Source organism: Vespa crabro, chromosome 17 (assembly GCF_910589235.1).
Source record: "Vespa crabro chromosome 17, iyVesCrab1.2, whole genome shotgun sequence".
Taxonomy (NCBI): domain Eukaryota; kingdom Metazoa; phylum Arthropoda; class Insecta; order Hymenoptera; family Vespidae; genus Vespa; species Vespa crabro.
Window position 1 is genome coordinate 1,740,980 of NC_060971.1, and position 24,075 is coordinate 1,765,054.

Below are 24,075 nucleotides of genomic sequence, written 5' to 3' on the forward strand. Positions count from 1 at the left end.
TAAATAAATAAATGGAAATAAAGGGACGACAATGGGAACAACAAAATTCAACAGAAGTGAAACGATTCTCTTCTTTTTTTTTTTTTTTTTTTTTTTTTACATAAAAGAAAATCACCATCACTCATTACTTAATCTTCCTATAAGTTGTCCCATAAATAATACTCTATGATCCTTTCTTTAATTTACTTTAATTCACTTAACTTTATTTTGCTTTAACTTAACACATTGAGATTAGTTTTTTCCAAGGTATTAAATATAGTCGTAGATCTTTGTCTCTGACGTAGAAAAGGAAAAAAAAAAAAAAGAAAAGAAGATACGACTACCAATACTTTTTAATTCGTTTAAAACCTAATATGTGTATGTTACATCAGAACATAAAGCGTAGTATATCATCACGTATTTTTCGTATTATTATCTGCATTACGTGAACGAGTTACGAACGAACGAACGAACGAACGAACGAACGAACGAACGAACGAACGAATGAACGAACGAACGAACGAACGATCGATCGAGTGATTGTCTTTGGTTTCGTATTTACCAATACTAATGAATAATACTACATTATAGTTGCTTTCCTAGCTTACCTTGAATCTGATAGATTCTAAGAGCCATACAATCCCGATCTTTAATAACTTTATTATAATCCTCGTACTCTCAATTCGTATTTATCATTTGACGATTGGAAATTTTTATTTAGACATTAATTGGACGACGAAAAGAAAAAAAAAAAAAGAAAGAAAGAAAAGATATCAAAAAAATGAATTAGTTTATCGCTTTTTTTTTTCTTTTTTTTTTTTTTTTCTTCTTCTTCTTTCCTTTAAACCGGTCAAAGTCAATGCTCGAACTCGAACGAACTCGTGTGACCGTCGTTGGTACGACGGACTAACTGACACTAAACTCGAGGCCATACATACACCATCGTTCTATCACAACGGCATGCATCACGTTTTTGGCAAGCTCACGCGCATCTTACTCGAGAAATGCCGCATTTCTCTCGGTGAATTCGTGCGGCACGCCTTCCTAAATATCCTATACATATAGGTACATGTGTGTGTGTGTAGTATGTGTGCATTTATATATATATATATACGTCCTACGTTACTATCGAACACGATTCATTAGTATGTATCTCCAACAACACGTTTCTACAAAGTACAAAGTAAATCGTAAGGTTAGAGCCAAAGGTCATTTTTCAAAATCAATTGGGCTATTTTGCGGCGGCTTTGCCGAGTTAATTTTTTATTATCAAATTATAAAAAAATTCTAAGAACGTTTTGACCCACCCTGTATTTTTCTCCGAAATGATCTTCCTCCCGTTTTCAGAATACTTCTCTGAAATAATCGAAGAGAGCCGTTCATGGTTTCCACGAATTATGATACGTGAATGTATATTTGGCTTAGTTGTATCGTACACGCATCAATTGATATTTCGAAGTTTATTAATGTTTTCTTTATATTTATTTGTTTATACGATACAAAATTTATGTGTATATGTGTGTGTGTGTGTACTTTTTTTTTTGTTTTTTTTTCTCATTATAATCCGATAATGCAAGAAAAATTGATCTTATCAATGTAATCAATGAAATTATATTTATATAGTGTCGGCATTGTAATTGGATCGTTTTAATTTCTAACAAATTTATGTTTATCCATATATCTATTTTATATAGAAAATAATTATATCAAACGTATATTAATTATCACGTAAAATATTATATTATACATTTTTATTATGTTATATTTGGTATTAATTATAAATTTTTTCATACGGGATAATAATTAAGATTAAAAAACAAAAAGAAAAAACGGAAGAAAAAAATTCGAGAAAAAATTTTGTCGCTCGGATCAAAATGATTACGATGACGACAACGACGACAACGACGACGATAAAGACGACGACGACGACGACGACGACGACGACGATAATGACGATGACGACGACTATTCTTGATATATTAATTCTAATGAACGTTGAACGTTTGTTATTTTAACGTACAGTTAGTCGTTAAGCGTTCCCACATGTGTGGCCTGTTTTTTTTTCTTTTTTTTTTCTTTTTTTTTTTTTTTTTTTTTTTTTTTTTTTTTTTTTTTTTTGTTGCGAAGAAGATCACAAGTTCGAATCTATTTCCTGATGTTTGTAAGAAGGCGATTCTATTTAAGAAAAGTTTGTTATTAATAAAGCCGATGAAACTTTAGTTTCGTATCGTTACGTTCGAACGTTACGTACGACGAAAACGAATGTGTTTTCTTTTCCTATATAAAATCTATTTACAGGTTTCTCGCCAAAAATTCCTAGGTGGGAACGAAAATTTTTTTAACGATTTAAAAAAATATCAATATTACATTTTTCGCCAGGGATTGATATTAATTGAGCTTGTAGTTTTACAATTTGAAAATAAAAACAAAATAAGAAAAAAAGAAAAGAAAAGAAAAGAAAAGAAAAGGAAAGAAAATTAGCTTAGCAAATCTCCGATAAGAGTCTAATTGATTTCCTTTTTTTTTTTAACACCTAGGAACTTTCAATCGATCGATCGATCTATCGATCTAGAAACTTTCCAACTATCCCATAGATATCGATGTATATTTATATATCATCTTTATACGTGTGAGTTTTTGCATTGGTATTCGTTTATATTTGAAATACGTTCTTGCTTGAAATTAAGTTAGGTAGTTAGGTTGTGTAATCGTTAAGACCAAGCCAGATACGTTCTGTTCGTGTCAAGCTAATTTGCAAGGAACTACGTATATATATATATATATATATATATATATATATATATATACACCTAATGTATACACGATACACACACATACATATAAAAATAAACTCTCTCTCTCTCTCTTTCTCTCTCTCTCCTTTCTCTTTCTCTCTTTTTGTAAAATAGTCTAACCGTTTGAACTTCAAAAGACGACTAAAACGTACTTAAATAACTATTAATAGTTACCTTTAAAATTAGTACAAATATGGATAATATGGATAATATATCAGATACATACATACGTACGTACGTACATGTATATACAAATCAAATTGAAAATTTTCTTTCACGATCTATTTATTTTTAATATTGACAATCTAATATAATTTCTAATAATAGTTAAAAATCGAATTATCATCTTGGTATATAAATAGTAATATTTTTTATTTCGCTTTTTTTTTTTTAGTTTTGATAAAATCAGAAACATTTGCATTTCTATAATTGAAAACAAAAAACTCTATAATTGTGAGGCTATTTTGAATACGATTAAAGCAATTAGAATACATATGCTTAACTGATAAAAAAAAAAAAAAGAAAAAAAAATAGAATGAAAGAGTCGACGATTAGATGTTTGGAAAAATGTTAGTTCAAATCTTAGATAAAATATTTTCTATTTATATCGAAAGAGACATATACATTTTTGTTTTAACACGTATGATAGTAACACGTATGTGTGCGTGCGTGCGTGCGTGCGTGCGTGTGTGTGTGTGTGTGTGTGTGTGTGTGTGTGTGTGTGAATGTATTATAGATAAAAAAAAAAGATTAAATTACATAGATTTAAAGTTCACCGATAATCATGTACAATAGATCATTGTAATGTGCAATCTCTTATCTATTATTCATTCTCGAATTAATGAGAAAGAGAGAAAAATGGATAGATCATTTTTTGATTCGATCGAAAAAAAAGAGATAAAATCATTCCTTCATTTTCTTCCTTAAATCTTAGTCGATCATTTTGAAATAAATATATTCAAGGAAAATCATATTTGATTTTACGTTTATAGGATAACACGATTCTCTCTCTCTCTCTCTCTCTCTCTCTCTCTCTCTCTCTCTCTTTCTCAAAGGTTTGCTATCGTAAATTATTTCTTTGAAATTAATAGCAAATGTCTGTGATTCGTCTGTAATGTACTTAAGTGTATCTACTACATATAAGTAAATTGGATGCAATTCAAAACTCCTCGAGTGTTTTTATGTGTCATCAAAACTTTACGAATGCCAAGATAGAAGAACGTTTAATTCTCGATCAAAGATACTATACGATTTATTTTTAATCGATACGTCATTCACATTCTCATGTATTATATAAAATATACGATAGGAAATAATTTGAATATTTGATGTTTTCTTCAATATTCGATTTTTATTCCAATGAAATATACATATATATATATATATATATATATATATATATATATATATATATAAAAGTCCCTTATATATTCTATTTAATATATTTATATATACTCTAAACCAATATATAATTTGTTGATGTAGAAAATATTCAATATAAAAAAAATATAATCGAGAAATGTTTATATTCGTCCTTACTTCTATATTAATTATTATCGATATCACTTCGATAAAAGTATATTCTATTATATTTCAAAGTAAATAAAACATACTATATGTATACTAGGCGTATGAAAGATTCGATATAAAAAAAAAAAAAAAAATAAAAATAATTAAGAAATTTATACATTCATACTAGAACCAGGGCAATTAACCAATCCAAGACTCTGACTCATTGAAATGTCATTTGCAATTATGTACATGGAATGAAATTACATACATATGCACATATATGCATATATATATATATATATATATATATATATATATATATATATATATACGGCATAAGAATTTTGTATTATTACGGAAATTCGATCGTCCTTTTTCTTTCGTATTTCGGATTTCCGTTAACGTGATGGAACGAGGTCAAACCTCTTTTCTGAGAAACTATCAAACACGTGATTCATGAAAAATTCAAGAACCACTTCCCATTCAGTTAAGTGGAATGTCTTTTGGATTCGAATCTTCTTGAAGTTTCAAGTTATCAAAAGAAAGAAGAAATAATAATAATAATAACAAAACAAACAAAAAAAAGGAAAGAAAAAAGAACAAAAAAGAATTAAAAAATCGTACGTCCTATCCTGACCTCCTTCTCCTCCTCCTTATCCTTATCCTTATCCTTGTCCTCCTCTTCGCAATACAATAAAAAATATTCTTAAAAAATTTTTAACATAATTTCTTAAATATGATTCGTTATAAAAAAAAAAAAAAAAAAAAAAGAAAAAAAAAAGTAATAAAACGAGAGATTATAAACGAGATTAATTTATCGCTAATTCATAAACGAGAGAGAGAGAGGGAGAGAGAAAGAGAGGAGAGAGAGAGAGAGAGAGAGAGAGAGAGAGCGAGAGAGATAATCACGCTAGCATAATCGTCCATTAGGCATAATTGCTGAGCTTCAAGGTTATCGTGCACTGGCATAACGAACATCCCAAGAAATTGTCTAATTTAATGACAAAAAGAAAGAGAGAGAGAGAGAGAAAATAGGAGAGATTAAAAAAGAGAAAGAGAAAGGGTATAAGTATTAAAGAAAAAGAAAAAAAGATAGAAAGAAAAATAAGAAGAAAGATATAATAATTGTATATAGAAACATTTGTACGTATGATTGCAAAAGTTTAAGATAAAAAGTATGCAAAAAAGGATAACTGATTGCATCGAAGGTATATTATACGATACAATATAAATACGATACGTACTGTGTGATTTAAAATATTGATTGATTGACATTTATAATAAAACAAAAAGGAAGAAGAAATGAAGAAAACAACTATATTTAGATATGATATCACAAAATCGCGTAAATATCTACTTATTACATAGTGTCTTGTGTAAAATGACGTGAGATATTATTGTACGAAAAAAATAAAAAAAAAAAGAAAAGAAAAGAAAAAAAAAAGAAAAAGAAAAAGAAAAAGAAAAAATAAAGCAGAAAAAAAGAATAAAAAGAATAAAAAGAATAAAAAGAATAATACACTTTTAAACGGACGTACGATTTCCCGCCATTTTTTGTACGAAAAATGTTTCGATAATCAATGTTTGAAAGGTTAAAGGGCATATATATAAAAACGAAAAAAGGAAAAGAGTGGACTAACGTATATACACATCTCTCTCTCTCTCTCTCTCTCTTTCTCTATATATATATACATATATATATAGAGGAAACGATTAATACATAAGTATATAATATGTATGTAATATATCTTACCTGTACTACCGACAGATGCTGCAGGAGGTAATCGTAAACTGCTACCACGTCGAAGATTGCTACCACCATTGGTATTGTTGATTTCGCCGTTAGTTTCACCCTCTGCCAATGCCATAATTTTTCTTTTCTTTTATTATTATTGTTATTTTTCTTTTTTCTTTTTTATTATTATTATTGAATGATATTTAAACGTGGATATGCGTTTCACTAAAATAAAGGAAAATGAAATAACGATATATGAAAGAGATCGGCTTACGACCCGCCGGCCAACTAAACACACAGGTAGAAATTTCTGAGGATGCCTTTCTCTCTCTCTCTCTCTCTCTTTCTCTCTCTCTTTCTCTCTTGCTCTCTTTCTCTCTCTCTATCGACCGTTGAAAGTACATTACACATGTCCCTTCTTCTTCTTATGCACTCTCTCTCTCTCTCTCTCTCTCTCTCTCTCTCTCTCTGATACATAATCGAACAGATTCACCAATGAAACTGAGAGTAAATGGTCACGTGTGCCCGGCCTATCGAGAAACAACGAATTCCCTTCGTAATCCGTCGTCAATGCCGTATTACGAAGTAATATGTTCTCTCTCTCTTTCTCTCTCTATCTTTCTATCTCTATCTCTAACCTTCTCTCTTCAATAACGTCCTTGCATTTCTCGACCATTTCCGACCACAGTCGTTTCGTTGACACAGCAAACAAACACCAATTATCGTACATATGTACACATATTTTCCGTACGTATCTTCTTCCTTCTCTTTCTCTCTCTCTCTCTCTCTCTCTCTTTTCGTGCTCGTTCATTGGGATGAAAAATCTTTTCTAACATTTTTCAATTACTTTTCTTTCTTTTTCTTAACTAATATATCGAAAATTTTCTTCTCCACCTGATCCTTTTTCTCGATCGAAGATATTTTTTTATCTACTTTATTATACCAAGTACTTTAACGAGGGAGAGAAAAAGAGAGAGAGAGAGAGAGAGAGAGAGAGAAAATTTGATCGCAAATCAAATTTTACGCGTGACCATTACGACGCAACTGCGAAATAACTTTTGGCGCGAAACTCCCGAGACTATCGCCCTCGTCAGCTTGAACAATCTCTTACTTACCATACTAGTCAAATTAGATGTTAAATTATTCAATGAATTTTTCAATTTGTTACTGTTTTTTTTTTTTTTTTAATTTTATATATCGTTCGTTTATCTTAAATGAGATTAAAATTAGCATTAAAAATTCTTCATCAATTCAATCGTTCGATTCTTGATTTTTCTCTTTTTCTTTTGATTCATTTCGTTTTCACAATTAATTCGTCTCGTTTTCAAAAAATAAAATGACGGTGTTTCACTTGAATTGCGTAGTATGTGTGTGTTCTTTTTATACCGGGTGATACTTCATTTGACGTAATTCAATATAGATTCCGATCTTTTTTAACTCGACGAGATAATACTTGTTATGCGAAATAATTCTACGAAATCAACTACTTAATTGAATCTAACCGATTGAGAAAAATCGAGATAGAGATAACGTTTTAATTTTACTCGAGAATTTATATTACGATGATTAAAAAAATGTTCAGAAATAATTTGAAGATTTTCTATAACTTAATAACGACTCACAATTAATCTTTAAACTATTAATTAATCAATCAAGCATACTAGATTAATTAATTAAACGTTAGAAATGTCTACGTTACAATAAATACAAATCGATTAGAAAATATTTAGAAATAATTTGACGATTTACTATTACTTAATAACGAGTCGTTATTCAACATTAAATAATTAACCAACAAAGTATAATATTGGAATAGTAATAAATAAGATACAGAGTGTGAGAAAGAGAGATATAAGCCTGACAATACAGTAAAAGATTACGTCACAATTATAATTAAGATAGAAATACGAAACCGTTCTTTTCATTCATTCAATGATTACATTAGAGACAATGAGAAAGAGTCAACAAGAAAAAAAGAAAACAAAGGAAAAAAAAAGTAAAAAGAAACGAAAAAAAATATTACATACGTCATAGAAATTTCCAGTTTGATTTCCATAGAAACATTATTATTAAAGTACAGGCATACGCGCATACACACGCACACACACACACACACAAAGCTATTTTCTTTGAAAAAATACTCTCAACTATATTTCTAATCTCACGTTTTCCTAGTCTTATTTATTATTAACTTCCTTTCTATCATTGACCAATAATTACTATACTTCGTCGTCCACATTGTAATTTTCGTATGATCCTTCGACATTTTTAAATGTACGATAAATCAAAGAAAAAAAAAAAAAAAACGAAAAAAAGAAGAAACAGAAACAAATAAATATATAAATGAATAAATAAATAAATAAATAAATATATATATATATAAATCGTTTTTTTTTTTGTTAAATATTTATATGAACGACGATATTAGAAAATCCACGTGATAAGTTTAATGTAATTGTTGAACTTTACTAAACGATAGTTCGCGTTAGACTGATGATGACGACGACTTGCTAGCGTCAAAAGTCTTCGCCAGTATGCAAGTAGTTTATTTTCGTTTTTCCTTCTGTGCCAAAGAGACGGGACCTTACCTTAGCCACGTCATGATTAGAAAATACATATATTTACTATACACATACTACACACGCACATATACACACACGCAGAGAGAGAGAGAGAGAGAGAGAGAGAGAGAGAGAGAGAGAAAGAGAGAGAGAGAGAGAGAGAAAAGAAAAACTACTTAGTACACGTATACGATTAAATATAACTTAGTAGTAGATATAATCTATTGTCGTATAATTAAAAAAGAACAGTAGTATCTGCAATTATTTAAAAAATTTGAAACTCATTCCGTTGATAATTTCGTATCTTTGGATTCATATATGAGAAAAAAATTACAAAAAATTACAAAAATAAAAAGAAAAAGAAAACGGAAAAAAGAGTTAAGAAGAAATTAAAATGTCTATAAAACATTATTTGAAAAAAATTAAATATATTCACCGCTTTTAATTATCCCTTTTCTCAAAATATTCGGGATAATAAAAATCACAAAAAAAAAAGAAAAAAAGAAACTTATGAAGATAAGAATGATAAATAAAGAAAATTATGTACGCAAATAAAAATAACGAAGATAATATTTAAAACATTGTATGTACATTTCTGTGAACAATTCATTGTCATATCAATTATTTTTAACCATATATATATATATATATATATATATATATATATATATACATATGAAGTACGCATCGAGATTACTTTTGAAAGTATTTCTCTCAAAATTATAACAAATTTTTTTTTCAAGATAGAATACCTTTCGTGATACTTATACGACAGTATAAGTATTAAAAATAAAATTTATATATATATATATATATATATATATATATATATATATATATATATATATAAAATCTTTTTAAAAAACTAATCTCTTTTATCACTTTCCATATCAGGGTATTGACTATACACATACAATATTATTATTATTATTATTAAACTTTCCCTGTAATCGTACGGTACAATCAATCCCATACGTTAATCTGCCTTCTCTTATTTCATTTTTTTTCTTTTTTTTTTCTTTTTTTTTTTTTGTAAACAGAACTATTATATCATTCTTCTTTATCTGACAGATTACATGCGAATTCGATTAATTAATCATTTGATATTAACGATATTTAGTCGAAGAGAAAATCTTCCTTACTTAAATACTTTTATAACGTTTGTATGTGCATGTATGTATGCATGTATGTATCTGTATAGGTATGTAATGATCATGCGATGATCATTTAATGATATTATTTTCTATGAATGAACGAATAAAAGTGATTCGTGTATTATTGTATTATTATAGACAATTCGAATGTAAATTGAATAAGTGTTTGGTCAGGCCCCTATTTCAAATTGAATTGATACAATTTTTTAAACGTGCTATTATAGTTTGATTAAAAAAAAATAATAATAAAATGTGTGTGTATATATATATATATATATATATATATATATATACACAAATCTAAGTTTGTAATGAAAAATCTTGATTCAGTGATATATTGATCTATCAGATTAATATTAAATTATCAAAACGAAAGTTATATACACACACAGTGAAAAGAGAATCATAGCATCGTGATAAACGATGATGATTATTATTGTTATTATTATAATATATTATTATTTTCTGTGAGAATACTATGAGGAAAAAAAATAAAATAAAATAAAATAAAATAAAATAAAAAAAAAAAAAGAAATAGAAAGAGAAAATATTATTGCCATAGTTGTTGCACGACTATGCTCGAATATTCCTTCGAATAGAATAATATAATTTGACGCGTTATGAGTCGCGTGCATATATATATATTATTTTTATATTTGTTAATCATTTGATCGACAGCATCGAATCCTTTATGTAAAACCATATCATTTTTTTACAATAGAAAAGGAGATATCTTTTATAATCTTATTATCAAAGAGATAGAGATAGAGATAGAGAAAATTAGTTACAAAAGAAAGAAAAAATAAAAAATATTTCTTATAATAAATATTTGCATATATCTCTAATAATCTCTGTAGATAATTTCAAAATCTATAATAACTGTTTTTTTTTGTTTTTTTTTCTCCTTTTTTCTTTTTTTTTTTTTTTTTTTTTGAAAACTGTAATGAATAAATCTCTCAAAGTGATTATGAAGAAAATAATATAGGATAGGCGAAAGATAATTCAAAGCTTAAGACCAACGTCGTTCAGATATCTTAGGAATTTGTCGACAATGAGTTTCTCGTGGGTGTCACGTTTCATGGCTAACTCAACGATGTCACGGGTACGATTTAAGAAAGCTTCAACGAGAGGAGCCTTGATTTTACTTTTGTCATCGGTCATTTCATCGACGTTACTATATTCATTTGGTATGATACGATGACGAGGATCAACGATTATTTCAGACTTATAATAGGAATATTTTTTGTAGGATTCGATGAGGCGTATTAGAATATGAGCGAGATATCTACGTTGATACCAAAGAGTTTCGTGATCGTCGTACAATCTAATCAAGTCTTCATTGATCCTACATTCCTCTACCCAATAGGACAAAGCTTGAAAACATATTTGCCAGGGTTTGAGTTGCGAGGTAGTAGTAGTAGTAGTAGTAGTAGTAGTAGTAGTAGTAGTAGTAGTAGTATTAGTAGTAGTAGTAGTAATAATAGTAGTAGTACTGCTACTGCTGCTGTGACTGGTGCTATGGCTGGTACTGGTGCTGGTGTTATTACAACTATTGTTGTTACTGGCGATGATGTTGTTGCTGGTAATACTGGATCGTCTTTTACCATGAAGTAGATCAAGAGTACGAAGCGTAGGACCGTGTTCGGCCAACGTCAAATCTTCGTTAGTTTCATTATTTTGAGAATTATTGTCATCAGAATTAACATGAACCAAATCGGCAACGTAATCCATTACCAATTGCGAACGTAATCGATATTCATTGATTTTAATACATTTGAAGATATTACTCTTGGTACTTGTGTCGGTCTCGAGCAGGCACTTCTCCAAAAGATATTGTCGGTAACAAAAGCCGCTATAATCGGATACATTTGATCGGCACCATGTTAAAGTACTTTTCCATTCGCTATCGAAATTAGGATGAGTATATCCGCGATATTCCTTAAGTGCCATAACGTATCTACGATGACTGAAGGCATGATAATTAGTTGCGTATCTATCGGCGCATGTACTAGTAATGTCCATTTCAATGCACAAAGGCGATTCCGTTGGTACAGGATCATAATTTTTTCCTTCGCTGTCTAATAAATATGGTAATAACCAACGGCGATACGCAAATGCTTCAAAACATTTTGCCTTTTTATATAATACCAATCGTGTGAAATCTAATTCCTCGGTAACGTCCAATTTGTAATTTTTGACCAATTCTCTTCTCATATTCCAAAACGTCGATACGTCTGGATTTAACAGCAACGCACCTAATAGCCATCTAGCAACGTTGCTTGGATCCTCTCGTCTATGTTTATTTCGACGGTGTTCAAACAAACGACGATGTACGTAGCAATAAAGTGGTTGCACGCACCAAGAGGCTAAACCCAAACATTCTTCCTGATGAAATACCGGCGACTTGTTCTCGTTGTCCTCGGCAGGTATAATCTCAAATGTCTTTCTAAAAAAAACAAAAAAAAAAAAAAACAAAAAAAAAACACACGTTAGAAAACATGTTAAATGAATGGATCGATGAAGGGCTACGTGTCAAGGTTAAAAATAAATAACGACAGATACGTACGTACTTTATATAAATTCGACCTTTTCTTTTTTCTCCTTTTCATTTCTTTCACCTCCCTCCCTCACCCTCCCCACCCACCCCTTGTGCTAAATCGATCAACACGAGAGGAGATTATTTTTCTTCAAACTCGATGAAATAATAATTATTTCATTGATCAATATTAACTGCGTCGAAAACTAGTATATACGGAACTGGTACATACACACACACACTATGAACGAATGAACGAACGACCTTGGCCGTAAAGCTTATAGAACATGAAAGAGAGAGAAAGAAAGAGAGAAAGAGAGAAAGAGAAAGAGAGAGAGAGAGAGAGAGAGAGAGAGAGAGAAACCTAGGAAAAACATTATATATATATACATATAACATACGCATATGATATATTATATTTAACCTGAGGTAAAAAAAACATGTTTTCATACATGGTAATTATTCCCTCCTCTATCCTTCCTCACCCCCTCAAAAAAAAAAAAAAAAAAAAAATATTAATGTCTCCAATTTTATATCTTAAGGGGTAATCATTCTTTCACACACTATATATATGCATGTTCCCATACATATATATATTTTCTATCATAATTATGTACCTTCATCTCTCTCTTTCAAAAAAAAAAAAAAAAAAAAAAAAAAAAAAAAAAAAAAAAAAAAAAAAAACCTCTTTATGGAAATCATTACTACTATCAAGATCGTTAAGATCAAAAAAGAAAAATGATAAAAGAAAAAAAAGGAAGAAAAAACAGAGAGAGAGAGAGAGAAGAAAAGAAGGGGAGGAATATTGGGAGAGGGAAATATTATGGCGCCAAAGAAATGATGTATATAATCAATCATTATTGGAAATAGCATAAAACTGTTTATTATCATTGTCACAATTTTTTATGCAAATAGCAGGCATGTGTTTCTCGAAGTATGGGAACTATTAGGGTACTCCCTTCGTTTCGTTTCGTGGAAATTGAAATCGATCGAACGGTTTGTATATACGAAAGAATGGAAGAATGAGATAATGTCAGATACATACGTAGATAAAAGACAGTGTGATTGAGAGTGTGTGTGAGAGAGAGAAAGAGAGAGAAACAGAGGGGAGAGGGAGAGCGAAAGAAAGAGAGAGAGAGAGAAAGAGACAGCAAGAAAAAAAATAAACGGAGAGAAAAGAAAAAATAATAGAATTAAAAATGCAAATAATAAATAAACAATGAAAAGAAAAATACGAAATCTTAGCCCTAATGAGCGTTGTTATCAAGGTCGATACTAAAACCCTTTCCCCTCTTTTTTATTCCTTTTTTTTTTTTTTTTTTTTTTTCTATTGATAAAGTTTCTTCCTTTTTGTTTTTTTCTTTTTAAAGGGAAAAAGACGGAATTTCTCATCACGAAAAAGAATCTCCTCAATGTTTTAATCTCGATTATATTTTCTAAAGACACCGCCCTCACGATTACGAGTGTAGAATATGTATGAAAAAGGAATATACTCACACAGAGGAATCCTTTTTCAGGATGTTCTCGATATCGGAAAGGATTTTCTCTGCGGCTGGAAATATATCTTCTTGCATTGTATATCGAATGCCACTGACACTTCTCTCTCCGTTACATCTCTCAACGAGTTTCGAACGCGAGATGAGCGTGAAGCAACGTACAATTATCCTTCGTGTTTCTTTCACGTATTATCGAAATAAAATAGATATTCAACTTTTCTCGTCGTTTTCGTGAATGAATACGGTGCTGCCCCCTCTAAGAGAAACTTATATACGGTCTACTGTGAATATTAAATGGCGGTAAAAATTAAATCTGATCGAACGTAAATATATATTAAATTTGTATATATAATTAATTTATATATATATATATATATATATGTAAGTGAATCATAATTATTTTTTTTTTTAAATCAAATGAGCATAAATTAATTTTAATAATATTGATATTTAATTAGGTTTGTATCGTAAGGTAAATCGTTCTTATGGATATGTAATTTTTTTTTTTTTTCTATTTCTTTATATTAATATAATTTTTCTCGCATAAACGTTTCTCGTTAAAATTTGTTTCTCGTTAAAATTCGTTTTATTATGAAATAGAAATTTTGGATTTAACGTTTGTATTAAATTTTCGTAATATATGGTCTTATGGCCTTACTGCAATGGTTATATTTGAACGCACTCTGCAACTGCGAAGTTTACCTAACCTATAAACCTAACAGTTTCACGTACCGCTTCGTTTCTATTCAATCATCTTACCTTAAAAGGTAATAATTGGACTGTTTGTTATAAAAAGATAGAGATAAGAAAAAAAAAAAATAATTACAAGATACAATTGTTAACTAAATTGATACACGAAATGTCTGATCCGCGTATACGAACTTTAAAAATTAAGACCGGAGTAGTAAAACGTCTTGCTAAAGAAAAAGTTACTTACGAAAAAGAAGCGGCCCAACAACGTCAAAGAATACAGCAATTAAAAGAACAGGGTGAGAAAATATTTCAATGAGATAACGAAAAGCTCAAATTTGAAATAATTATATTTAATTGGAACGACGATACTTTTAATTTTATTTAAACAACGTTGCCTATCATAAAACATCGTTAAATAATTAATTTATTAAGAAATTAATTCATTAGATCGTTTTTTTTTTTTTTTTTTTTTTCTTTAAATTATTACGTCATCTCTAAATTTATAGACAAGGATGGATATGATATTAAGAAACAAGAGGAAGTTTTACAAGAATCTCTTATGATGGTACCGGACTGTCAACGTCGTCTTGTAAAAGCTTTCGAAGAATTAAAGGGTATTTTGGATACGGAACAGGATTTAAAAGAAGCTGAGGATTATATAGAAGCGGAAAAAGTATTGCAAGAAGCCGAAGCTCAACTCCCTAAAGAAGGAGAAATTTTGGAAATGTGTTAGACGAAGATTAATGTCCAAGTTAAATCTTTTCTACGCAATTAATTATTTTTATGTATTATTAACTTTAAAAAGCAATCCGCATTTCTGTTAATTATTAAGGCTAAGATAGAAATAAGATATTTCTTTAGATTTTATATTTATTGATTATAAAGAATTGCATTTAACAATCAAGAATTTTCACATAGATTTTGCTAATATAAATAACGGTTTTCATTTCAATAATGTATTATCCAACAAATTATAACGAATCCATGTATAGCTTAAATTACAATGTAAACTTTCAACAAAATTTATATCCGCCTAATTGGAATCCGTGTAATGTTAATTCCACCGATGGAATATTGAATGTTTCGATTAAAAAAAGGCAAGAGGATCAAGAGCAAATTGAAAATTTTCTTAAAGAAACAGAAGAAAGTTCGAATATAATAGATATAAAAAGTTTTAAAAGGCCTTCAAAAATTGGTGAAGCTAGAAATTCTTTAATTATGATTTTCAAATTAAATAAAAAAATAGAGACCATTTGTGCGGAACTTCAATGCAATATAGATTTACCGATAGAAGAATGGAAAGAAAAAATTGAAATGTGTGCTACATTAAAAAATCAAATACTTGAAATAATTGGAAAATTTAAAAACAAGACTTTTTTCAATCAATTAAAAAAAGACGTGGAAAAACGTAGAAAGAAAAGATTAAGGGAACACGTTAAAAGGCAAAATTGGAAAGTTGAAAAATCACATAGAATGGAAAGAAGAGCTAGATTACATGCAGAAGCAGATTCATGGCTTAAGCGAGAACAGGCAGTAATAGAAAAAGAAAAGCAAGATGAAAATTTACGCAAAGATGCCGATATGATATTATCGGATGTACGAAATAAACGAAATGATGCTAAAAAGTATTTATTAATTTTACAAGAATTAAAAAATCTACGAAACGTAAAAATTAATATTGCCAAAGCGAGAGGAGAAACGATATCTACGGCAGCGAATGAGGTCTTCAATAACATTATTGGTAATTAATTTTTTATAACATATACATATACATACATACATACATACATACATACATATATATATATATATATATATATATATATATATATATATGCTATCCAAATAAAAAAAATTTTTTAATTATTTAATATTTATAGATAAATTGTCAGAACAGTGGTCTGGATTAGATAGAGAATATTCCATCGAAGAGCAAGGCTTAAAGTTAATGCTAAAGACAGATAATGAGAAATTAATAGAGAAACAAAAAAGGAATGTTTTAGATGAATGGCAAAATGTATTATTTGGAAGAAAAATTTTAATGCCGGATCAAGTTCAAACAGATATTGCTAATCTTGTTATGATTCGGTAAGTGACATCAACAAAAAGTAATTGTTATAATAAAAAATATTACTTATCTATTAACAACATTTTTATGTTATAGAACTGCTTGGGATAAATATATCAATTTTGATGTTGGCTCATCGCAAATTCCAATTGGTTGGATAATACCTAAAACACCACGATCTGCTGCATGGCAAAAATATCTTAAAAATGATATATCTTAAAATGATTTATTAGTATATTTTTGGCGTATAAAAATTGATTATAAAAATAAATTAATTAAAAATTTATTATATATTAAGATTTAAAGAAAAGGATTATTTGTGTAATCGTTAAAAACATTTTTCTAATTTAAATAAGATAATTTTTGGATCTTTTTAGCATACATTTTTTAGTGCCATGGTTGATACATTGTAGTAAAAATCTATTGTCTAATAATAATGTTTCCCGGTATACGATATGTAATAATTTTTTATTAAAGTTTGTATGGAAAATTATATATATACACACACACACATATATATATATATATATATGTACATTAATATGTTACAATAATAAATTGATAGTATTCCGATGTTTAAGCTATACTAAATACTAGATTTTTTTGTGCAGCACTTGAGGGCTCTAAAGTTTGATTATCTTTAGTCGTTGTTATATGTTGTGCTTCCGCACCGGATAATATAATTTGAAGTGTACCTTGTAATTGTGCCAATGATACAATTAAATCCTCTTCTTCTTGTAATTTATTTGCTAAAAGATTGAACATGTTTCGTGGTTCTGCTGCAAGTCCATCTAAATTATCTTCATAAACATCTATAATATTAAATAATGAAGAAAATATAATTTCATGGTATATTTATATATGTAAAATAAAATTACAATATATATATATTAACTAACCCATTAAAACATTAGCCACATGTAATAATACTCGTCCAAAGCGAACATTACCTATGTATCTAATTAAAAACTTTATAATATTAGCAAGAGATTTTCCATCTCTTCCTGCAAGGGCTTGTCTAAGACCTTGCCTTTTATTAAGTTCTTGTAATAATGCAACTGCCACATGTGGAGTTTTATTAATTATATAAGGTAACATAACAGAATCTAATGCTTTGGAATATTGAAATTTTCTCAACCAAGTGTCGTGTTTACTCATTGTTTCTTTAACTTCTTCTTGCACTAGAGTATCGACGCTCGATATATAAGTATTTTCACCTGCATTTTTATATGACATTTTTTTACGTTGAACTTTAGTATCCTTAATATCTTCCTCTTTTCTTTGCACCGAAATCAAACCATCCACCATACCAGCCACTATAGTTTCATCGTTTGCCTATAGTTGAAAATAATTCAATAGAATAATCAAAGATGATCTGAAATAATTTTTTTTTTTTTTTTTTTTTTTTTTTATAATCATAATAGTAAATATTTATTTACACTAATTCCCATGCTTAGAACTGAATTAGAATAATCCAATGTGTGAACAGTTTTATATGTTCCTGAATCATAGATTTTAATATGTCTATCTAATGAACCAGATAATATTCTATGACCATTGGAAGTTATTTTTAAACATGTCACTGTTTTGTGATGTTGTGAAAGTTTTGCCAATAATCTACCTCCGGCAAGTGCATCCCATACTTTCACATCTGTTCCACCTAATCCGTATTAAACAAAATTAATTTATGTATATATCCTTAAAAACAATATCTTATATGAACGTACCTGCCGATAAAAATATTCCTCCAGAAGGTAGAAAGAGAACACTTTCTACGGGTGCTTCATGATTTACGGTAAAAATTTTTTTGTTTGTCCTAGTATCGTACATATTTATTAATTTATCATAGCCTCCTGATAATACTATGTCAGAAGATACAGGACTTACTGCTCCACCTCTGATATAATCGGTATGTTCATTAAAAGTAATTATTTGCTTTTCGGTTCCTATATCCCATAGTGCTACAGTTTTATCGTCAGAAAATGATGTTATGTGAAGATTGTCTGCCGTGAAAAATGTTCTATGTACGGCGGCTTTATGGCCTGAGAAAAGACGTAAAAGATTTTTTGTGCTAACGTCGAATAATCGTATAAAAGATTCTTCTCCTCCAGCACATAATAATTTGCCATCTCTACGAAAGGAACCACCATAGGCAGCTTCTTTGAATCTACTGAAATTCTTTGTAACTAATTTAGTTATCGGATTGTAAATTTGTACTCTAACAGAACAAGTGACAGCAAAATAATGTGGCTCTACAGGTGAAAAATCGATATAATCAATAGGGCCAAATTCTTTCACTAATACAGGTGCCTATAAAATAAATGAAACATATTTGTAATAATAAAAATATCAAATTAAGATATTGATTTATAGGTTATGTTTATACCACCTTTCTATGATAGAAAAGATGAGTTAAACAAACGTTATTATATAGGTTATATAAACTCATACCGTATATTTTTTCCAATAAATATTATCCGGTGTTATTTCAGGTCCCGCCCTCATAAATATCTTTGAATTTGTTTTTTTAAAAGACGCCATCGTGCACGAAATATTTTTCAAATGTTATATATTTACAGACTTACGAGAGAGATAATTATCCTACACAAATGATGAATAAATATACATAACTACCAATGTCAAAATATTAAGTTATTGATAATATAGAGAATGATAGATACACGGTAAAATGTTTAAATTAATATATACTATTGTTTAAATATTAATTTATTTTATACCGTGTACTTTATATACTGTTTAAATAATTGAACAATTATCGAAAGTATTAATTTATATATTTTTTCGATTAGAAAGAGAGATGTTTATGCGTCTAAATACAAAAAAAAAGAAACTAACTCCGTAATCGTCGATGGTAATTAAAAGAACGTGTTGATATTATACAAGGCCAAACCATTATAAAGCGTAAACCATTATAATACTAAGGATAATAATAATATTTCCGACATACAAGGTTCTAAGAAATGTTGATAAAGATTTCGATTTACCGATCGCGCCTTCGGAATAGTCCAGATGTGCCATCTACCGGTGGCAAATTGAAGAAGAATACGATCGAAACAATTATTATTTTATCATTAATCGATCAATCGCAATCGATCGACACAAACATTAATCCTAATATCGAACGTACATTAAAATAAAAATTTTCTATCGAATATTCGAACTCGTAGAAAACATTTTAATTCTTTCGAAACGAATAAAACCCAATCGATTTATTAACAAATAAAACAGATTTGGCGGGCTATTATTTGAATAGAACTGGTGTGATCACGTGACAACGATTTCCGTGGCGCCGATGCATAACGATTCGCGCGCCCGCGCGCTCATGTCCTCCGTCGTCGGGCCATGAAACTCTCTATGCAGAAAGAGAGAACGAGAGAGAAAGAAAGAGAGAGAAAGAGTAGTTTAGTTCTCCGCGTCTCGAAGATTACGCGCGAGTCGCGTACGGTGTTTCACGAGAGCAGAGTAGTTAGAGCGAGGTCGCTTGTGCTTTTCTACGCGATGTCTCATTCGTGTCTTCTTCCTATTTTCCATTGACCTCATCCTTGCCCTTCTTCGTATTATTCTGCGTTTTAATGTTCGCCAATTGATAAACGTGCATAAGAAATTCGTGTTTTAAATAATCGTCGTTAATATCATCGTGTCGTATATATATTAAAAGGAGACAAAGTGAAAAGAAGAGAAAAAGAGAGAGAGAAAGAGAGAGCGAACGAGAGAGAGAGAGAGAGAGAGAGAGAGAAAGAGAGGTGTGAAAAGGATAACCCAAACAAAGAGTAACAGAGATATAGATAGAAAGAGAGGAATAAGAAAATAAGTTTTGTGGTTTTTAAAAAGAAAAAAAAAATAAATAATAGAATCGCGAAGGATAGAAAGAGAGAAAGAGAGAGAGAAAGAGAGAGAGAGAGAGAGAGAGAGAGAAAGAGAGAAAAGAAGAAAGAACGAAAGAAAGAAAGAAAGAAAAGGAAGAAAGAGAACGTCTAATATGCGGGACGTCATTGGGTCGAGCGAGCGAGCTCCGAGACAAAATGGGGCCCGTTGATCGGGCCCGGAAGAGCGCTGGGCTCCGATCACTAACGGAGGTATGGATGTCATCGGGGACGGGGACGAGCAGACCCTCCAGGCGATTCTAGGTGAGTACTCTCTTTCTCTTACTCATTATTGCATTTTCTCTTTCCTTGCTACGATCTCGATTTAGGAGTGGCGTATGTATACCTCTACGTATATATACGTAACCATATATACATACATACATATATACATATATATATATATATATATATACACATAAATAGATATACATGTACAAATGGACATATAGATATAGGTGGTAGAATAGATTCGTTGTGAATTAACAAGTCGTTTTACCGCTTCTCCTCTCTTTAACTAGATAGATCTTTTGTTAGAGATCACTTTGCTAGATCTTTTTTGGTTAGATCACTTTGCTGGATCTTCTTCTTTCCCTTAATCCCCGCGCCCCTCCCACCCCCAACAATCACCCATCCACTCATACGCCTTTTTTTCTTTCTTCTTCTTTCTTTCGATATCTTTTAGAAATTTTGTCGAAAGTAATTCACGTTCAATTTGTTTATTATTATTATTATTATTATTATTATTATTATTATTATTATTATTATTATTATTATTATTATTATTATTATTATTACTATTATTATTATTATTAATAGTGTCAATGCATTGATGTCTCTCTCTCTCTCTCTCTCTCTCTCTCTCTCTCTCTCTCTCTCTCTCTCTCTCTCCCTCTCCCTCTCTCTCTCTCTTTCTCTCTTATTCACCATAACGTGAAAGTTAGACTTGTCCCTTTTTCTTTTTTTCATTCTTTCTTTCATTTTCTTCTCCGTCTTCGATAGAATTCTATATTCTTATGAGATTATTCGTTCGGAAAAGGGGAAGGAAAAAGAAGAGTAATAGAAAAATAGATGAAAAAAAAGAAAAGGAAAAAAAGAAAAAATTAGAAGAAGAAGAAGAAAAAAAAAAAATATATATATATATATATATATATATATATATATATATATTGGAACACATATTTGTTTTCCGTTCCAGTTACGTGGCCAACGATACATCGTCGACACGTTTTTATACGGCCTCGCGTGCGAAGAAAATGTAAAGGCGAGAAAAAGCGTTCGTCCGCGAAAAATGCGAAAGAGTCAGAGAGAGAGAGAGAGAGAGAGAGAGAGAGAGAGAGAGATAGAGAGAAAAGGAGAGAAGGATCGTTGAACGTTCAAGGAGAGAATCGCGAGAACGTCATCTTCGAATCGCGACATTGTCGATCGTTTCTATAAAGCACATACCTATTCTTTACCTTTCTCATGTTCTTCTCTCTCTCCCTCTCTCTCTCTCTCTCTCTCTCTCTGTCTTTTTCTCTTTCTCTCTCTTCCCCTATCTATCTATTATTTCTTCTTGCCGTTTGAAAAAAAAAAAAAAACAAGAAGAAAAAAAAAGAGAAAGAGAATGAACAGAGAGGTTGTACTTACTTGGTTGCTTCGTACGTTGACCTTAAAACGCACCATGGATACCGAATGCGTGCGTCTTCTTTTTCATTTCTCTTCTTTAATTTTTTAATTTCTTTTTTTTTCATTTTCTTTCTTTTTGCATTTCTTTTCTCTCTCCCTCTCTCTTTCTTTTCTTTTTTTTTGCCAACAAGCAACATCCTTCGCAATTATTTTCGCGAATCGACGACGGTCGGCCTTTTTTTGGAGAGGTTTATCTTTTTTTTTTCCTTTTTTTTTTTCTTTTTTTTTTACCGTAAATGAGAAGAAGAAGAAGAAGATCTATAGATCGTGAAATGATCACATATCATATCGATAATCTATATATATATATCATAAAATTTATTTACACTGTAATCTAATTTTTCTTTATGTCTATACAAAAATTATATAATATAATTCGATTGTTATAATATTATATATACATATATTGCAATTATTTTATACAATGGTATAATATATTTATGTACGAAATTATTTGTACAATATGTACTGTTTATGTATACTGTTGATGTATACTATTTATAAGTAATCATACTTAAAGTAATATGAAATTAAAAAAAAAAATAAACCTTCGTATATAAAGTAACAAATTAAAGAATGAAAATATATGATATATAGGATAGATCAAAAGTTCATTGATAATTTTAAGAATCGATTATCAATTAATTCTTCTTCCAGACCTTTCAAAGCTGATTTTGCTTTTTCAGATTGTAACAAAAAAAAAAAAAGAGGTATAGGCTACATTACAAGCCTCGAAAAAACATTTGAGATTGATCATCAAATATTATTTAAAAAACTTTTGCTCTATCCTGTATTAGCTTGTGTGATTTAACTGCGCATGTTTTAGAAGATTATGTTCTAGAAAATTTTAAAAACAAAAACAAAAGACAAAAAATGAAAAAAAAAGAAGAAGGAAAAGAAAAAAAACATTTTCTCCAATTCTTTCCTTATACATTCATAATATTTCTCATTGAGAATGCAAACATATTTATGCACAAATCATTGAAAATAAAACGAATAAAGTTATTGAACATAAGTCACGCGTATTATTAATGTTTATTAATAAAGCAAAATATAATGAATGTTTTGCAGTTATAAATTGACACGTAATATATATTTTTAATCGAGTCAAGATACGATAATTGTCATCGCGCGTTCGAGGTGAAAAAGAGAAAAAGAAAAAGAAAAAGATAAAAAAAAGAAACAAAAAGGAGAAGAAGAAAAAAAGTTTGTCTCATTCTTCTCTATTGCGTATGCGTATATGACTTATTTGAAAGGTTTGAAATTAAAAAAAAAAAACAAAAAAAAATAACAATAATAAAAATAAAAATAAAAAAAAGATAATAATAATAAAAAAGCACATCTCTCCAATTGAAAGATATTTGCTTCGCGACGTTCTCTCGCGGATACGTCACGATCGACCTGGAGAACGGAATTTTCTCGAATCGGATATACCATGGTAGAAAGCAGTCGACGTTGCTCTTGGTATATAGTAGTGCTTACATACTTTATGTCTATATATATATATATATATATATATATATATATATATATATATATATTGCGAGAGTTCCGGAAGTTCCTCCTATTTTACTATCGAATTCAAACGAAATTATTAAAAATACAAATTTTTTAAAATTACATTAAATTAATATCGATTGGAAGTGAGTAATAAAATTTAAACAGAGACATCTAACATTTGCAGGCAACTTTAGGAATTAATAAAAATGAGAAAAAAAAAAGTAGTCTATAATGATTCACGAAGAATATTCGTCTTTCCGTTCGATCAAATTTAAGGGAAAAAAAAAAAAAAAAAAAAATTAAAAAAAAATTAAAAGTAAGCAATCGGATAGATAAAAGAGAAAAACAAAAAGAAATTGTTCGAAGTCTAATGTCTAGAAATTTCAAATGAAACGTAATGATCCATGAAGAATATTGATCTTTCTATTCTATCTCGAATATAAAAGAAAAGAAAAAAATAATTAGACGAATCTAACGTTTTCAAGTTCGAACAA

General features: G+C 29.4%; 6 protein-coding genes across 14 annotated transcripts in view; 3 read left to right on the forward strand and 3 right to left on the reverse strand.

The window, feature by feature from the left end:
- The window catches only part of LOC124430155 (GRAM domain-containing protein 2B-like), a 45,189-nt gene extending 36,216 nt beyond the window's left edge, over positions 1 to 8,973 (reverse strand). The window contains exons 1-2 of one of the 5 annotated variants that reach the window (XM_046976341.1): positions 8,187 to 8,973; positions 6,040 to 6,246 (exon numbers count right to left, since the gene is read on the reverse strand). In XM_046976341.1, the coding sequence (XP_046832297.1) occupies positions 6,040 to 6,154 (115 nt within the window). In that variant the 5' untranslated portion in view covers positions 6,155 to 6,246; positions 8,187 to 8,973. Of the gene's footprint in view, positions 1 to 587; positions 741 to 6,039; positions 6,642 to 8,048 lie in introns of those variants that run through there. The other 4 variants (XM_046976340.1, XM_046976342.1, XM_046976339.1 and 1 more) reach the window with 4 other exon arrangements.
- A 520-nt stretch (positions 8,974 to 9,493) lies between these two features.
- Positions 9,494 to 13,961, reverse strand: LOC124430156. The gene is made up of 2 exons (XM_046976344.1): positions 13,770 to 13,961; positions 9,494 to 12,182 (listed from the first exon to the last, which is right to left on the reverse strand). The coding sequence occupies exons 1-2, from the start codon at positions 13,844 to 13,846 to the stop codon at positions 10,739 to 10,741; spliced, it is 1,521 nt and encodes a 506-aa protein (XP_046832300.1). The 5' UTR covers positions 13,847 to 13,961; the 3' UTR covers positions 9,494 to 10,738.
- A 468-nt stretch (positions 13,962 to 14,429) lies between these two features.
- Positions 14,430 to 15,487, forward strand: LOC124430104 (tubulin-specific chaperone A). The gene is made up of 2 exons (XM_046976217.1): positions 14,430 to 14,757; positions 14,968 to 15,487. The coding sequence occupies exons 1-2, from the start codon at positions 14,628 to 14,630 to the stop codon at positions 15,192 to 15,194; spliced, it is 357 nt and encodes a 118-aa protein (XP_046832173.1). The 5' UTR covers positions 14,430 to 14,627; the 3' UTR covers positions 15,195 to 15,487.
- Positions 15,406 to 17,022, forward strand: LOC124430103 (dynein regulatory complex protein 9). The gene is made up of 3 exons (XM_046976216.1): positions 15,406 to 16,202; positions 16,342 to 16,549; positions 16,626 to 17,022. Exons 1-3 carry the CDS (start codon positions 15,416 to 15,418, stop codon positions 16,747 to 16,749), a joined length of 1,119 nt encoding a protein of 372 aa, XP_046832172.1. The 5' UTR covers positions 15,406 to 15,415; the 3' UTR covers positions 16,750 to 17,022.
- LOC124430102 (U3 small nucleolar RNA-associated protein 15 homolog) lies at positions 16,979 to 19,490 on the reverse strand. 3 transcript variants are annotated; one of them, XM_046976213.1, is made up of 6 exons: positions 19,386 to 19,490; positions 18,981 to 19,130; positions 18,257 to 18,839; positions 17,969 to 18,189; positions 17,429 to 17,864; positions 16,979 to 17,341 (listed from the first exon to the last, which is right to left on the reverse strand). In XM_046976213.1, exons 2-6 carry the CDS (start codon positions 19,068 to 19,070, stop codon positions 17,106 to 17,108), a joined length of 1,566 nt encoding a protein of 521 aa, XP_046832169.1. In that variant the 5' UTR covers positions 19,071 to 19,130; positions 19,386 to 19,490; the 3' UTR covers positions 16,979 to 17,105. The 3 variants fall into 3 exon arrangements, with proteins under 3 accessions (XP_046832169.1, XP_046832171.1, XP_046832168.1); XM_046976215.1 differs by lacking the exon at positions 18,981 to 19,130 and having other exon boundaries at positions 18,257 to 18,571; positions 19,386 to 19,463; XM_046976212.1 differs by lacking the exon at positions 19,386 to 19,490 and having other exon boundaries at positions 18,981 to 19,251.
- Positions 19,491 to 19,891: 401 nt separating this feature from the next.
- The window catches only part of LOC124429981 (myelin regulatory factor-like protein), a 40,772-nt gene continuing 36,588 nt past the window's right edge, over positions 19,892 to 24,075 (forward strand). The window contains exon 1 of one of the 3 annotated variants that reach the window (XM_046975945.1): positions 19,892 to 20,677. In XM_046975945.1, the coding sequence (XP_046831901.1) occupies positions 20,629 to 20,677 (49 nt within the window). In that variant the 5' untranslated portion in view covers positions 19,892 to 20,628. The remainder of the gene's footprint in view (positions 20,678 to 24,075) is intronic. The other 2 variants (XM_046975946.1, XM_046975947.1) reach the window with 2 other exon arrangements.